At 43.8% G+C, this 14,505-nt stretch overlaps 1 protein-coding gene across 1 annotated transcript in view; it reads left to right on the top strand.

Annotated features, from left to right (window-relative positions):
- slc8a4b (solute carrier family 8 member 4b) overlaps positions 1-14,505 on the top strand; it is a 78,282-nt gene that overhangs the window by 25,447 nt on the left and 38,330 nt on the right. The window contains exons 2-6 of the mRNA XM_053415532.1: positions 11,102-11,346; positions 12,354-12,493; positions 12,916-13,068; positions 13,163-13,390; positions 13,508-13,906. Of these exons, the coding sequence (XP_053271507.1) occupies positions 11,181-11,346; positions 12,354-12,493; positions 12,916-13,068; positions 13,163-13,390; positions 13,508-13,906 (1,086 nt within the window). The 5' untranslated portion in view covers positions 11,102-11,180. The remainder of the gene's footprint in view (positions 1-11,101; positions 11,347-12,353; positions 12,494-12,915; positions 13,069-13,162; positions 13,391-13,507; positions 13,907-14,505) is intronic.

Below are 14,505 nucleotides of genomic sequence, written 5' to 3'. Positions count from 1 at the left end.
TCTCTGCTCTCTACTCTCTCTTTGTATTCCCTCTTCTTCTCTCTGATCATCCCTTCTTCCATTTGAATACAACACTACACACGACAGATTAGCTCTTTTTGCACTCCACTCAAAAAGAAGTGCATCATTCGGTATTAGTGCCAAAAGATTTGCAGCATTAAAATGATGGGGTTTCCACTGCCTCGTGTCGCAGCTGCATGGATTTAACTTTGCGTGTCACAATCCTGAGATAATAATAATGAATACTTACTGTGCACACAGCTTTCTGCTTCATTCACATGCATTCACTTCTAATCAATACAATTGATTATCTCTTCCTAAATCATGAGTTCACCTTCAACATCTCCTTTGTGCTCCTCATGTTAAGTGATTACTGAATAAGAGTTTATGACTGAGCAAACGGAATATTTGTGTAATTTATGAGTCTCCCATATTTAGGTTATTTCACACAGCATTTAAACAAATTACACAAATGAAATGTTAAAAAAACACATACGGTGTGCAGGAAAACAGTAATCGCGTATATGAAAACAACATCCAAATATACCAGAAAACAGTACAAAACATATACAATATTCAATAAAGGTTACAGGTTACAGTATTCAACTTAACAGGTAATGATACACATGTTAAAAAAGCATCTTTGCAGCCTTTTTGATAAACCTAAAAACTTTTCCCGTTAATAGCTCTGTTGCTAGGCGACCGCTTTAGGGGTGGGACAAGCTTGTGACGCAATAAGAAGACCGGGCCGTCTCTTTTCGGTTTGGCCATCATCCTTCTTCGCCCAAAGACGGTCTTCAAATATATGAACACAAAAAAGGAAAGAAATAAAAAACGCACTTACATGCTTTAATCTGAAAACCAAGAGAAGAAAAGAATATAGACTTAACTCTGAGGCCACTTAGGCAACATGTAAATTCCCTTTTTTTTGGGCTGAATGAATCCATAGCTAAAGAATGTCATTAATATAGAGCTGCAGCTATTGGTTGGATAGCGCCTCTCTGTAGTCACTTCCATCTCTCTGTAGTCCTATGGGTGTGTTTCTGGTTGTTTTTACACCTTTTTCTATTTGTTTGTCTACCTTTAGTTGCTTTGAGACCCTTTCTGCTCAACTTGAGTCTTTTTCTTGCGGCTTTTGTTGCTGTTTTGCATCAGCTCGAGTGAGTTTGGCATCTTTGTGGTCATGTTGACATTTTTTCAGGTTGTGCCAATTCAGCGATGACAGGCTCAATGAAGAGTGAGAAGAGGGTAGAAACCGGGTAAACATTGCACATATATATAGAGAGAGAAAATGAAAAGTGACAGTGAGAAGAATGTGGAACACAACATTGGCCGTAACCGTGGTAACTAATGGGATACCATAAGTTATTATCCCTGTATGGCATGAGGAGGGGGTGATGCTGGGAGTGTGTGAACAGATACAGATGAATGCGTGTGTGTTTTAACGAGGGAGAGTACTTGTGCAGATGGAGTGGAAAAATGTTGACGAGTATGTTTGCACTGACAGGTAAGTGTGTGTGTGTGTGTGTGTGTGTGTGTGTGTGTGTGTGTGTGTGTGTGCGTGTGTACCTGCTTCACTACTCACTATTAATATAAGAGAGAGAATAGGAGGGATTAATGCAACTTCCAATTATTGTTCATGTGTTTCCATTCTCTCCCTCTTTCCCTCTCTTTTTTCCCACTCTTTTTCTTCCTGGTCCTCCTCCTCACTCACGGACTGACCTGTCTCTTCCTCTCTCCTTCTCTTTTCTCTAAGCTCTCAGTGACAAGGGGATTTTCTTTAGCCAGTTTTATTAAGATTGATGTTATTTGACACACGAGGGATCAAGGGAGGAAGAGGGGATTGAGGATGAAAGAGATTCTGTGAATGACGAGGAAATGGCCGTACACATGGAAATGTACGATTAATGAAACGATAAAAAAGGAAGGAGTAGAAGAGAGAGAGAAGGAGAAAAGATGAGAGGGGGAAAAAGAGATAAGCAGGAGAGTATAAAGACAAACCAAAGGAATGGGGGAGAAACAGGAAATAGGGTGGGAAAGGGAAGCAAGAGAAGAACTTGCATCACCCGTCTAATAGAAGCCCAGGGGATAAGGGGGATGTTTGTGATGATAAACTCTTCACCCTCACTACTTTGACACACACACACACACACACACATTCTCCCATTTTGCTTTTTGTTGGCCAGATGTTATGTCAGACGTTACCTGACCTGTTCCTGTTTAGTTATTAGCAGAGTTCATTATCACTGTATCAGCTTGAACACTCCACTGAAACCAACAGTGAGTTCAGGTTTGTGATCGGGTGCAGAGCAGATTACGAGACTTTTCACTATCACTTGCAACCATATGTGATGTAGTTGTGTTCTCCTGGCATTGGAACATGAATCTGTACATAAATATCCACATAGCAGCTTCGTGATTCAGATATCTAACGGATCAGAAGATGATCCAATCTGTCATCCACAGATGATGCACAGTTCCCCCAATAAAATCTCTCAACAGTATCATTTCCCCCTGTGGGTGCTCACACTTGTTTTGCATGAGCACTCTCGTAATATACACACTCAAGCATGTTGGCAGTGAGAACACTGTTACAACGTAAGTCTCCTCACTCCTCTCTTTGCGCCAAAGTGTCCTCAGAGAAGAAATTGAATCCCAAATAGGAGGCAGTGTGAGTGAAGAAAGTGCTGCTTATAGATGAGTGAGAAAACGTACTGTGAAGCACTTTACACACCATTTAACCAGGGTTCAATTTGTTTGCAATGTGAAAACACCCCTTTGGATAGCTTCATACCGATTGCAGGAAATTGAGACAGCATTAGGATGACATAAGATGAACCTACATTGATGCTCCATAGAGGAAATTAAATCGAATAAGAAGGAAAATAATATATATGTGTATATATAATGAAAAAAGAATAACAACGAAATGAATCTTGGTTTGAAATATGGTCCCACATTTCCCAACACTTAGTTTCAAACCAACTGGCAAAAATGTTACTTATTTATGCACAACATGAATTTCCACCTCCAGAGATTTTATGCTTCCGGCCCCCAGTCACAACACACACACACAAAACCTCACGTATACACACTAGCTCGCTCACACACATGCTCAAACCCCGCACACAGACATCCGCATCATATCATGCATCATCTCCTCCCATATTAATGTCACAGCCCATTAAAACCCTTTTAACCCCATCTGAGTGATGTCCTCGCCTACACAAACTTTCACATGTTCATGCAGCATGCCGACGAAGGGCTAGAGACGGGGGGGGGGGGGGGGGGGACACTATTTTTAAAAAGAGAGTGAGCGCGAACTTTAGGATGGCAGCCGTTGTGCTTTCAGTAGTGAAACGTGTTGGATCATCACCTCATGAACAAAGATTCAAACACATGGAGAAACAGGCGTAAAGGGAGAGGACCAGAGCTGAGGTTTGTTGCCTGAGGCAGGACAATATTAGCGTACATTTACTCGGGGACCCTGTGGTGGATTTGTATGCTGCAAATGAAGGAGCCAGACTCTTTTGGGAGCAGAGAACAGCAAGACTTCTGATTTAATTAACTTCCCCTTCACCTTCTCCTGTTTCTCACATCATTCTGAGGGGGACTAAACCATCTTAGGGTGCAGCCACACGACCAAACATAGGGGGGGTTGTATTTTAATAAGAGCGAGCGTAAATAGGAATAAGGAGAGGAAACGATGTAATGACAGAAAAGCCGTGTGATTATACTGACTTAACCTCTGTGACCTTGGCTAGAGGCTTGATCTGACTTTCTGCACATCATATGACTCAAGCTGACGTAGAAACATTACATGTAATTCTGTGTTTGTGCATGTGTGTGCGCTCCCTCAGCAGTACTATAGCACATATGAAGGATGGTTATTAAATAATGAGACTGGCTTATATAAGTCAAATCTGGATTAGTCTCCTTATTTAAAGGTCACCCCTCCTATGCACTCCCCTCTGCACTGCACTGGAGGTTCTGTGGAATGTGTGTGTTTGAACAGTACACCTGCCTTTGTGGGTGCACGGTTGCGTGCATATATGTGTATTTGTGTGTGTAAGTGTGTATTTGATGAGTTACAAGCTGCGTCAGGTCTGCTTCCTTTTGACGACGTGCTCTACCCCGGCCCAAAGCCAAACCGAAATGAGACCGGCGTCACCAGCTCGTCACGCCCCTATTGCTGTTGCCGAGCAACAGGGCTGAGGTTCGGCCCCACGAGAAAAGTTTAATGCCCGATATTTTTTTCTTTTAATGTGTATCATTAGTTCTTGAGGGGGGTTGATGTGTGATACTCAAGCATTTGATGTGTCTTTGAAAAATGGACAGATTTGGCCGGGAAGGATCCACCTGTTGGATCCTTTCTTTCCTTTCTCTGCATGAAAAGTCGTGATTGCCGGTCGTAGCCCCGGAGCCACAGACGCTCTGTACTCAAGCTTGTGTCTTGCGGGCTGTCTTTTCTGTTTAGGGAAAAAGTTTGTTTGTTCTCAGAGTGATGGATGAGCCCAGTGGCCAATCAATGATGAGCACAGTTGTGAAGGGAGAACCACAGAGTGACCACCAGGGCACTGACCACACACCCACACTGGAGTCAGTTGGCAACTCTATAAATCTAGTGAAGTGTTTTTGTTACAATAACCATCGGTGCAAATGTGTCTTTAAATGCACATGATTTAACGTTGAATTATTTAGTGTAGTGAGAGGAAGTAAAGGAACATGTGGCTCCAGTGGGATGCATTCGACAGTGTGTGCTGTGCCACAGTTCAAAAGCCTCCCCCTGTCTATGGGTTGCATTCACTGACACAAGAAATGCCTGAATGTTTCATGAGATAAGACGAGAATAAAACGTTCACAAATGCTCTTAATTCTGCGTGTTCCATCTCAACATGACGTCAGTGTCACGGACAGATGTCAGTCCGTCTGCAGATCGTATTCACTGTGCTCTTCAGACACACACACGCACACACACACACACACTCACTCACACACACACACACACACACACACACACACACACACACACACACACACACACACACACACACACACATACACGCACTCATCGTAAACTCACTGATGCGTGTGCAACATTCGGAAGACACTTTTAACAGTGTTCGGAGGGGACAGCCAGGCCGCGTCCCTGATGTCTTTGTTTTCGTTCCACTGAGCTTCGTTTACCATCGCCTTCAATCTGCACTGTGCTCCCGAGCGAGGGCAGCCCCTTCCCAGCGCTCTCTAACATGCTCGGACAGCTGTATCCTCGGCCCAGTGGGGCGCGTTCACCATCGCCCTTAAATCTGCCTAATTACGCATCTCATCAGCTCTTCAGCCACTCGATAGCTGTAATCCTGCAGCCACGCACCCTCACGCTCTGCTTCTCTTTCTCCAGCTCTTTTTCTTCATCTCCGTGCATCTCCTCCCTTCCACGGATTTTTCATCTCAGCCCCTCGTTTCCTTTCCCCGCTACCTTTCTCTCCCCTTCCCCCTCCCCCCTTTCTGTCCCCCTCTGTGTGTGTTGCGTCATCGTCCCCTCGCCTCATCTCTCCTCTAATCTTGTCCTAACCAAGTAAACCCGGCTCTTTGAGCTCTGTGTGCCACAGGCAGCCAGCGCCACTCTGCTCCCCCCTCCCCACAATAACTGCTCCCTCCTGGGTTTGCCTCCCTGCCTCCCCCCTCCACTACCACACCACCACCAACCCACCCACTGGAGCCTGGAGCTTCCAAAGCTGTAGCCAAAGATCAGTCACGCATGTGCATGCACACACACCACATGCATACGCTCACACCCAGCAAATTGTACCACACACAGCACAGCTCCAGTGAATTTGCAAGGAAGAGTCCGCATTCACACACACACGCACACACACACACACACACACACACACACACACACACACACACACACACACAAAAACCACAGTTATGACCAAGATCAGTCACACTGGCTTTATCTTGGTCGCTCTCACTCTCTGTGGAGCAGAGACAATAACTTTGTTCGAGACGGAGGGATGAAGGAAGGAGGAGATAGATGCAGGAGGAAGGAAGGAGGCAACTGGGGGATGGAATGAAATGAGAGATTATGAGCTGGAGCGGTAAGAAGATCGAAGAACTAATAGAGACAGGGAAGATGGAGGAGATAGAGACAGTGGGGGGATTTAAATGATGATCATAAATGGGTTAATTTTCCGCTTGTTTCACACAGAGCAAATACAAAATTAGAGTCTTAATCCAAGCAAGAGGAATCGATCACTCCTTCCCACATTCCTTTGTAAATAGAAGTGCAGATTCAAAGCTGGGCAATGACAAAATAAACACGCAGTCTTCTTGGCCTATATAAGCAACCACTGTGTTTTAGTTATATAATATTATTTATCTGCAGGGGGATGGGAGATTACAAAAACCAAAACGCTACCTGCAATCTTCAACTCCCACTTTCCTCCGGGTGTTCAGGGGGCTGCAGGCGATTCACAGAGAAAACAGTGATGCCATCGCACCTGACTTCACTTCATTCAGATTTTTACAACTCAGTGCAGAGGTCGTACGACTTGTGATGTGATATGAATCAACAACCATGGTCGGTGCCCTTACTGCTTTCAAAAAGCGGGTCGAAGCTTGTGCGTGTGTGTCTGTGTGTGTGTGTGTGTGTGAGAGATGTGCTGTACAGTGGGTGTGAATATGTGTGTTGTCGGCCTTCATCTCATCCCCCAGCGCTTCTGGCACACACTACACTCAACAGTGTCCTAACTCACTTTAGAGGCAAACTTTATCAGTCGGGTTTATTTAACAACTGTGTCTCTGGGCAGCTCATTGGTTTTTTCCTCAAGACGGTTTCTTGTTTGGACGTCCTTTCCGCTTTTTTAATTGCTGAAAAATAACAGATCGTAATTTCTATGTTTGGTTCTTGTTGTCAGGTTTTCAGTGGTCTCAAATTAAATAATTGAAAAGAAATTCTTAAAAAAGAATATCTTAAATATGATATATGAGGTCTTAAATAGGTATTAGCACCTCTCCTCCTCTCTCCTCTTCTTCTTCTTGGTCGTTATATTGATGTCTTCAAGCATTTAAGCTTCAGAGACAATGTTGTAAACATGCATCACTCATTCATCCTATTCACTGATCCAACCCCCACACACACACACACTCAACACTCTGAACATCTGTCGGTTGGATCGAAAGCAGAGAAAACTAACAATCACAGCTGTTTTTTTGTGAATGTGTCGCACAGTTCAACTTGTGTGTTGGTGTTTTTGTGAATGTGTCACACAGCTTGTGTGTGTGTGTGTGTGTGCAGCCACACGTTAACACACATGTCTGCCTGCACGCTCACATGTGCACAAGCATCACTGTTAGTGTTGAGAAAAGGCAGGACAGGTCGTGGCATGTGTGCATGTATGATCTGTCACTATGGTTAACGTCTTACAAGGAAAAACCCTGTGGTTATAAGGAACACACACACACACAGACACACACACAGATACATACGTGTACAAGGATCATTAGGATACAGTTTCAAACTCACTTGCTTATCAAAGGGAAAAATAATTAATTGTCAGCATAAAATTCTCCCTAAGTAATGTGTGCTTAGACCGTGAATTCTGTATTATCAAGCCAGCAGTTTCAGTGGATGGATCAATTCACAAGATAAGCACGTGCTCCATCTTCCACAAATGCTCCACGTTAGTTTACGATGATGACTCAGTGGAGCATCTTCTGCTGATGCTCAGATTTACAGTGGAACTTTCATTTTGCTGCCCTCAGTGTTTCCCCCTGGTTTTAATTTGCTCAATGAATGGTGAAGCTTCCATTAACCCAGTGCTGTCATTAAAGGTTGCTCTTAACTTGGCTCTGAAAATCAGACTTATATCAGTTTGTAGCATTAATATGGCAACGTTGACGTAAAGCACCGTGCATCGTGTAGCCATTTGTATTTAATATTAGGATTTATGGTTTGAAATGTCGAGGGAGTACCCTGCCCCTCGCCAAATGTCAGGCCCACGCAACCCTCGAGGGCTAAGCAGTAGAGATAATGAATGAATGGACGGATCTATATCCATAAATTTACACTATATACTCCACAACTACCTTTTCCAGGACAAGCCATGATTTACTTTAACTATCATTAGCTATATTTGTGCCAGAAAATACACATATTGTGCGCTACAAGGGCCCTGGATTTGTTTACAGACGAGGACGACATGTTAGGAGCGTTAAGGTCCGGGGCCGAGAGGAGGTGTGAAAAAGAGAGATCGAGCGGGTGGATCTGGAGAGGTGCTAGAGACGTGAAGTGGTGAGCGTGTGCGTGGGCGGGCGAAATGGAGAGAAAGAGCGAGAAAGAGACGGAGGGCGACAGGAGTTTAACTTATGCACGTCCAGGGAGACGGAGAGGGGAGGAGAGGATGGGCAGCAGGTGAAAGAGGCTGACAGAGAGGGAGAGGAGGAGGAGGAGGAGGAGGAGGAGGAGGTGCAGATAGAGAAGGAAAGACAGCAAGAGAATAAGAAACAGAACAGGTAAAAGAAGACGGCTGAGAAAGTGGCGGGGACATTTCAACTAATCATCAATGTGTCAGGCCCGACCATTAAGAGACTTATAAGTAATCAATATATTTTTTTAATAAATCCTGGAACCAACAGGGAGAGGATGTAAAAACATACAGCAGGTGCTATGTGCTCATCTCTCTTAGCTCTAGTTAAAAGCCCAGCTGCTGAATCTTGTACAGACTGCAATCGTTTGAGGGTTTTCTGATTAAGACCAGAGAAAAGGCTGTTGCGGTAATGGAGGGGTGAGGTAATAAAAGCATGTGTGATCGTTTCTGCGTCTCTTTCTGCTTGATAATTACTATATAAAATATATAAATCATGTTTGCCAACATCAGAAGATCTCACACTATTTTCTACTTACAATTCTGAGTTAAACAGTTGATTCCTGACGACGTTGTTTACATTTTAGTGTAACGGATAGTGTGTGATACGTGTGAAGTGTGACCACTGACCAGAGAATAAAAGAAAGAAAGGAAGATGGAGGGGAGAGACTGAGCTAGAGGAGGGAGACAGGGGAGTATAGGTAGCAGGGATGGGTGGTGCAGGTGAGGGGCGAGCCGAGTATCGAAGTGACAGGTTGTTGTCATTGTAGCGAGACCCTGGAAGACGGATGATAACAGGGTCAACAACTCTGCTAATATCACAACAGATGACTATCTGTGCTTTCGTGTGAGTGTGTGTTTGTGGAGGGGTGTAATTTTGTGAAGAAGGGGTCAGCAATTTTTTCGTTCAAGGCTGACTAACCCTGAATGTGTGTGCAAGTACAAGGTCAGCAGCATCAAGTTTGTGTATTTGTCTCAATATTGTTTGTGTGAGTGTGTGTACATGTGTGTACACCTATCATCCATTGTTATGTGTCTGTTGTTATTTTTTCGATTTGACATAACCCAAACTGCCTTTCCACCAAGTTTTCAGTCCCTTCTCACTCACTACCTATTATCTCTGCTTCCTCGTGGTGGAAACACATCGCTGTTGTGCGGCTGCCTCTTCTCGGCTCAGCTTACGCTTATTGACAAACTCGGCTTCGCAGCATTTACAGCTGGCTGCACACACACACACACACACGCAGAGGTCTGTAATGACTAGTGTCATTATTCACCCACGAAACACTTGTTTCAAGGCCATTATTTCCGCTAGGGAATGGTGGGAGCACTGAAAAAATCTGTTTAAATGTTATTGTTGTTGCGGTTGGTGCCAAATCGTACTGTTCATATGAGAGCATGTTAAAAGAGGTAAAAGAGGAATCAATCGTACACTAGGGATTTGCATGCTCAGCCTCGTGGGCCAGATATTGCACTTGTTTTTACTTCTGGACAGACAGCAAGAGACAACCCCAACTATATTATTGATACTACTCTTAATCCTGCATTAACTAACTTTGGGGCAATTTAGGGTTAAAGTAAACACAAGTATGTTGTGAGGGAAATCTTGCAGGGTGAAGGAATTAAGTTTCTGGAGAGGGATGATGTCTTAAACATTTAACCATAGTTAAATAGTAAATATCTGAGTCAGTATTTTAATCTCACCAAGTGGCCACACACCATTAGTCTTCATGTGGAGCTACTCTATTGGACAATTATAAAAAACAATTGCAAAACCCACCATATTACTGCAACCACGTTCCCCTTTATCCTCCATCACACTTGATTTCAAGAGTTTTACAAACAAAGCAAGACATTTTACACCATGTGGTTTTCTGAAAGAAAGACAAAAACAATTATAAAGTTCTGAGGTCCATGGATTTAAGAACTTTATAATTGTTTTTGTATAAAGAGCACTTTATGGATGTGTGTCCTCTGCCTGCTCTGTGGTCCAGTTAAAAAGATTTTTCACTGTCCTCCAGTCTGGACTAAAACAGGATGGATAGATTTTTTTCTGTCTCCTGAGAAGCTGGGACCTGCTACATTTATTTATTATCTTTACTTTATTATCTTAACTTTATTACAGATGCTGGCTAAACATGAATCATCAGTTCTCAGACTTGTTTTTGTAGACTCGCTGTGATGTAATCACCTTCAATTATTGCCTTTTATTACTTTTTTATTCCCTTTGATCGCTTTTTAATCCGCCAAGAAGCACTTTACAACTATGTTTCATTGAAATATGAATAAATGAAGAATACTACAAATGAAGAATGGGGCTCTGCTGACAAGGCCACCGAGTCCAGGATTGTTTTTCCTCGCCTTGTAATTGGAGGAACATGAGCTTATTTCAAATTAGCAGAAAGCAGGGAGGCTGGAAATTGGTGCACTTGCTGCAACCCCTCAGCAGTGATAGGGGCTGTAACTATAAGACAAAATATCCTGTGTGTTAACCGTCCATAGCTGAATACGGTGACATGCTGCTTTGACATACAGGATGTTGGTGTTCAATTTTTAAGTTCTGCTTTGTTGTAAAATGTGGCCATTTATATGAAGACAAGAATCATGCCATTTAATATGACATCTCTGTATGGCTATCCCCTCCCCAGAAGGTGTTTTTGTAATAATACATCAAATGAAATGAAATGTGGTATGATTGAAGTGTTGAGTAATTGCTCTTCTCTTGTTTCCAGGACTTGGACGTGACCCCACACTGAGACGACCCAGTAGAAACCAGTAGAGTCCAGTGAGGGCCCGGCTGCATCAGCAGAAATGGCTCCGGCCATGTCTGCACCTGCATCCTCTCCCGCCACCCGCCTCTCCTCATCCCTCCTCTTCTTCGCCCTCTCTTTCCTCCTGCTCCTGTCGTGTCCCGCATCGGTCCATGCGGGTTCGGAGGAGAAGAACTGCTCGTCGAGTGGAGACGCCTGTCAGGAAGGTGGGTTTGGTCTTATCTGTGAGCACGCCGCCGTTGAATGCACAAAAGGATGGATTAACAAGATTTACACAGGATAGATTTCTGTGCTTAACCCTTTCAGCTAATGCAGCCTCGGCTAAGTAGGAGAACAGTTTAAAAGCTGTGTACCAGCCATGTAATGGATATAAGTAGCATTCATGAGAACAACACCTAATGATGTCAAGTCTACCTTTAAATACTGATATCTGATAAAAACACAACATTACAGTGTAATGTCAGAGGAAACACTGCGTCAGTAGCATCTTCCCTCCTTGAATGAACAAACTGGATGATTCAATAATCTCCATTACGCCCTCTCTAAGAAACAATGATTAAACATGACATGCATGATCTTATATAATATTTATGCTACAATGGACGCAGTAGATGTATTGAATCATATAGCTGGACTGCATTAATGAATGTAAAAGTAGTCACTGATAGTATCTGCAGATTTATTAACCTCCACCCTCTAGGTTGTATTATCCACAGATTATGTACAGAGCGGAATAATAAATATTCATTATAATACAGTTTGTATTCAGATAGGAGAAAGAGTTCACGATCAGTCTCAGCTCTATTGTATGGTATTCTGTCCATAGTATTTAAAAAATAGTATTTCTTTATCCAACATATAGAAGCCCTTACAGGATGAGCAGTAGATAATGGATAGATGGATGGATGGATGGATGGGAATCATACAGAAACATGCTTTGGTACTCCACAGCTCAGCTCCATAGACTCTGTTGTATATTTATCGTGTGGTACCAGTGTATCACTTTATATTTTGCCAGATTAGTCTGTGCGACCTGTCCACAAGCTGTGGAAACAACAAGATGCAGATTTATTTGCCAACTGCCAGGTGCTAAAACACTAGTTTAAAGCCACACAGAGATCAGAGAGGGAGGGATTAGTGAGATTATTTCACAAAATTGTCCCGACCAAATAATGTTTTCACTGCAATACTCTTTTTTGATGTTCCCTGTCAGGAGTGGTGCTGCCCGTGTGGAACCCTCAGAACCCCTCTGTAGGGGACAAAGTGGCCCGGGCCATCGTTTACTTCGTAGCGCTCATCTACATGTTCCTGGGCATGAGCATCATAGCCGACCGGTTCATGTCGTCTATCGAGGTATGCAAAACATGCTTAGTATTTTCTACCATAGACTGTTTACATGGATGACATGACAGCCCCCTAAAAGTCATGCCAAATCATCTTGATTGCCCCCTGGTGGTTGACCGCAGTTTAAAAGGATAAATTAAAGAGTTTGATTTTAATTGGTTATTCGATGCTATAAAAACGCTTCATGTTTTAATAACAGGAGAAATTGGAGATGCGTCGGCCTTCTTTATTTACAGTCTATGGTTTCTACATGATATTACATTACCTTAAAGTAGATTAAGTAATACTCATATAACTCATTAGTTAGGATGTCCATTGTATTTCTGATACGATATACGCTATTCATTATGCTGTCTTTTCCTTTCCTCTCCTTATGTATCACTCTTTTCTTTTCTTTTCTATGTATTTTCCTTTCCTCTCTCTGTGTGCAGGTCATAACCTCCCAGGAGAAAGAGATCACCATTAAGAGGCCAAACGGTGAGACGACCACGACCACGGTCAGGATCTGGAACGAGACCGTCTCCAATCTCACTCTAATGGCCTTGGGTTCTAGCGCCCCAGAGATCCTGCTGTCCGTTATTGAGGTCGGTACAGCATGACCCAAGTGGTCAACCATTCAAATAACCAATACAGAATGTAATGGGAACACGGCAATCTGATTTTCCACCGTACCTACAGGTGTGCGGTCACGATTTCGAGGCCGGCTCCCTGGGTCCCAGCACCATCGTGGGCAGTGCTGCCTTCAACATGTTCGTCATCATCGCCCTGTGTGTGTACGTGGTTCCCGACGGAGAGACGCGCAAAATCAAACACCTCCGGGTGTTTTTCGTCACGGCAGCGTGGAGCATCTTTGCCTACATCTGGCTCTACTTGATTCTGAATGTCTTCTCACCTGGGGAGGTGGAGGTGAGGATGGAAAGAGGAGAAAGCATTATGGGAAAAGAGAAAGGTTGTTTTTTGCAGGGATGGTATGGAAGTAAAGAGCGGACAGAAAAATAGAACCCTGTCTCTTCTCTCCTCTAGGTTTGGGAGGCCGTGCTGACCTTCCTCTACTTCCCAGTCTGCGTGGTCCAGGCCTGGGTGGCCGACCGGCGCCTCCTCATCTACAAGTACGTCCGCAAGCGCTACCGTGCCGACAAGCACCGCGGCATCATCATCGAGACGGAGGGCAGTGCGGACGGAGAGGTCAGGGGCTTGGACGGAGGCGGTGGAGCTCTGGGTCCGGGTGGGTTCACCAAGATGGACATGCTGGAGCTGGACGGACAGATGGCGCTGAACTGTCACAGTGGGATGAGGGAGGAGGGAGGAGTGAAGGACGAGGAGGACGAGGCCAGGAGGGACATGGCGAAGACGCTGAAGGAGCTGAAGCAGAGGCACCCGGATAAAGACACGGAGCAGCTAATTGAGATGGCTAATTATCAGGTTAGGACGCTACATAAACACACCAAGACACGCTAGCCATGTAGATTTAGGGAAACGTTTAGGTAAATATGCCTGTGCACATTTGATATGCAGTGGCTTCCTGTTGATGCTGTTTACCACCAGTTAACTAAAACCGCTTTCAGACATGAGGTCCACATATCTTCCTGATATTTTCCAGTATGTGAGAAAACAAATGTTTGAGAAAGGATATTTTCTAGATATTTCCCAGCCGTCCCCTGAGTAAAAGTGTGAAATATGTCCGAGTGAGCCCATGAGAGACCACAGCAGGACGTGTTACTGAAAAAAAACTAAAATAATACAAATATCTTAGGATGAAAAAGGAGCCATACATGTAGAAGACAGCGATGAACATTTGAGTTCAATGAAACCCAAAACTAAATGCAGAGAGCTACAGCAGCACAGTGTGAAAATGTATCAGAGGAGATTCCTGTTTGAAGTGTCAGCTTATAAATTCCAAACAACTTTATTTATCCCCGGAGGGCAATTCAAAGGATGTGTGGACTTGTGCACTTACAGCTGATCAGGGAAGACTGAAGAAAGCAACTGAATTGAAAACAACTCTGAATATCTCACAAGAT

This window comes from Pleuronectes platessa, chromosome 23 (genome assembly GCF_947347685.1).
Source record: "Pleuronectes platessa chromosome 23, fPlePla1.1, whole genome shotgun sequence".
NCBI lineage: Eukaryota > Metazoa > Chordata > Actinopteri > Pleuronectiformes > Pleuronectidae > Pleuronectes > Pleuronectes platessa.
The sequence above is the reverse complement of the archived record's forward strand: the minus strand, read 5'-3'. Positions and strand labels throughout refer to the sequence as shown.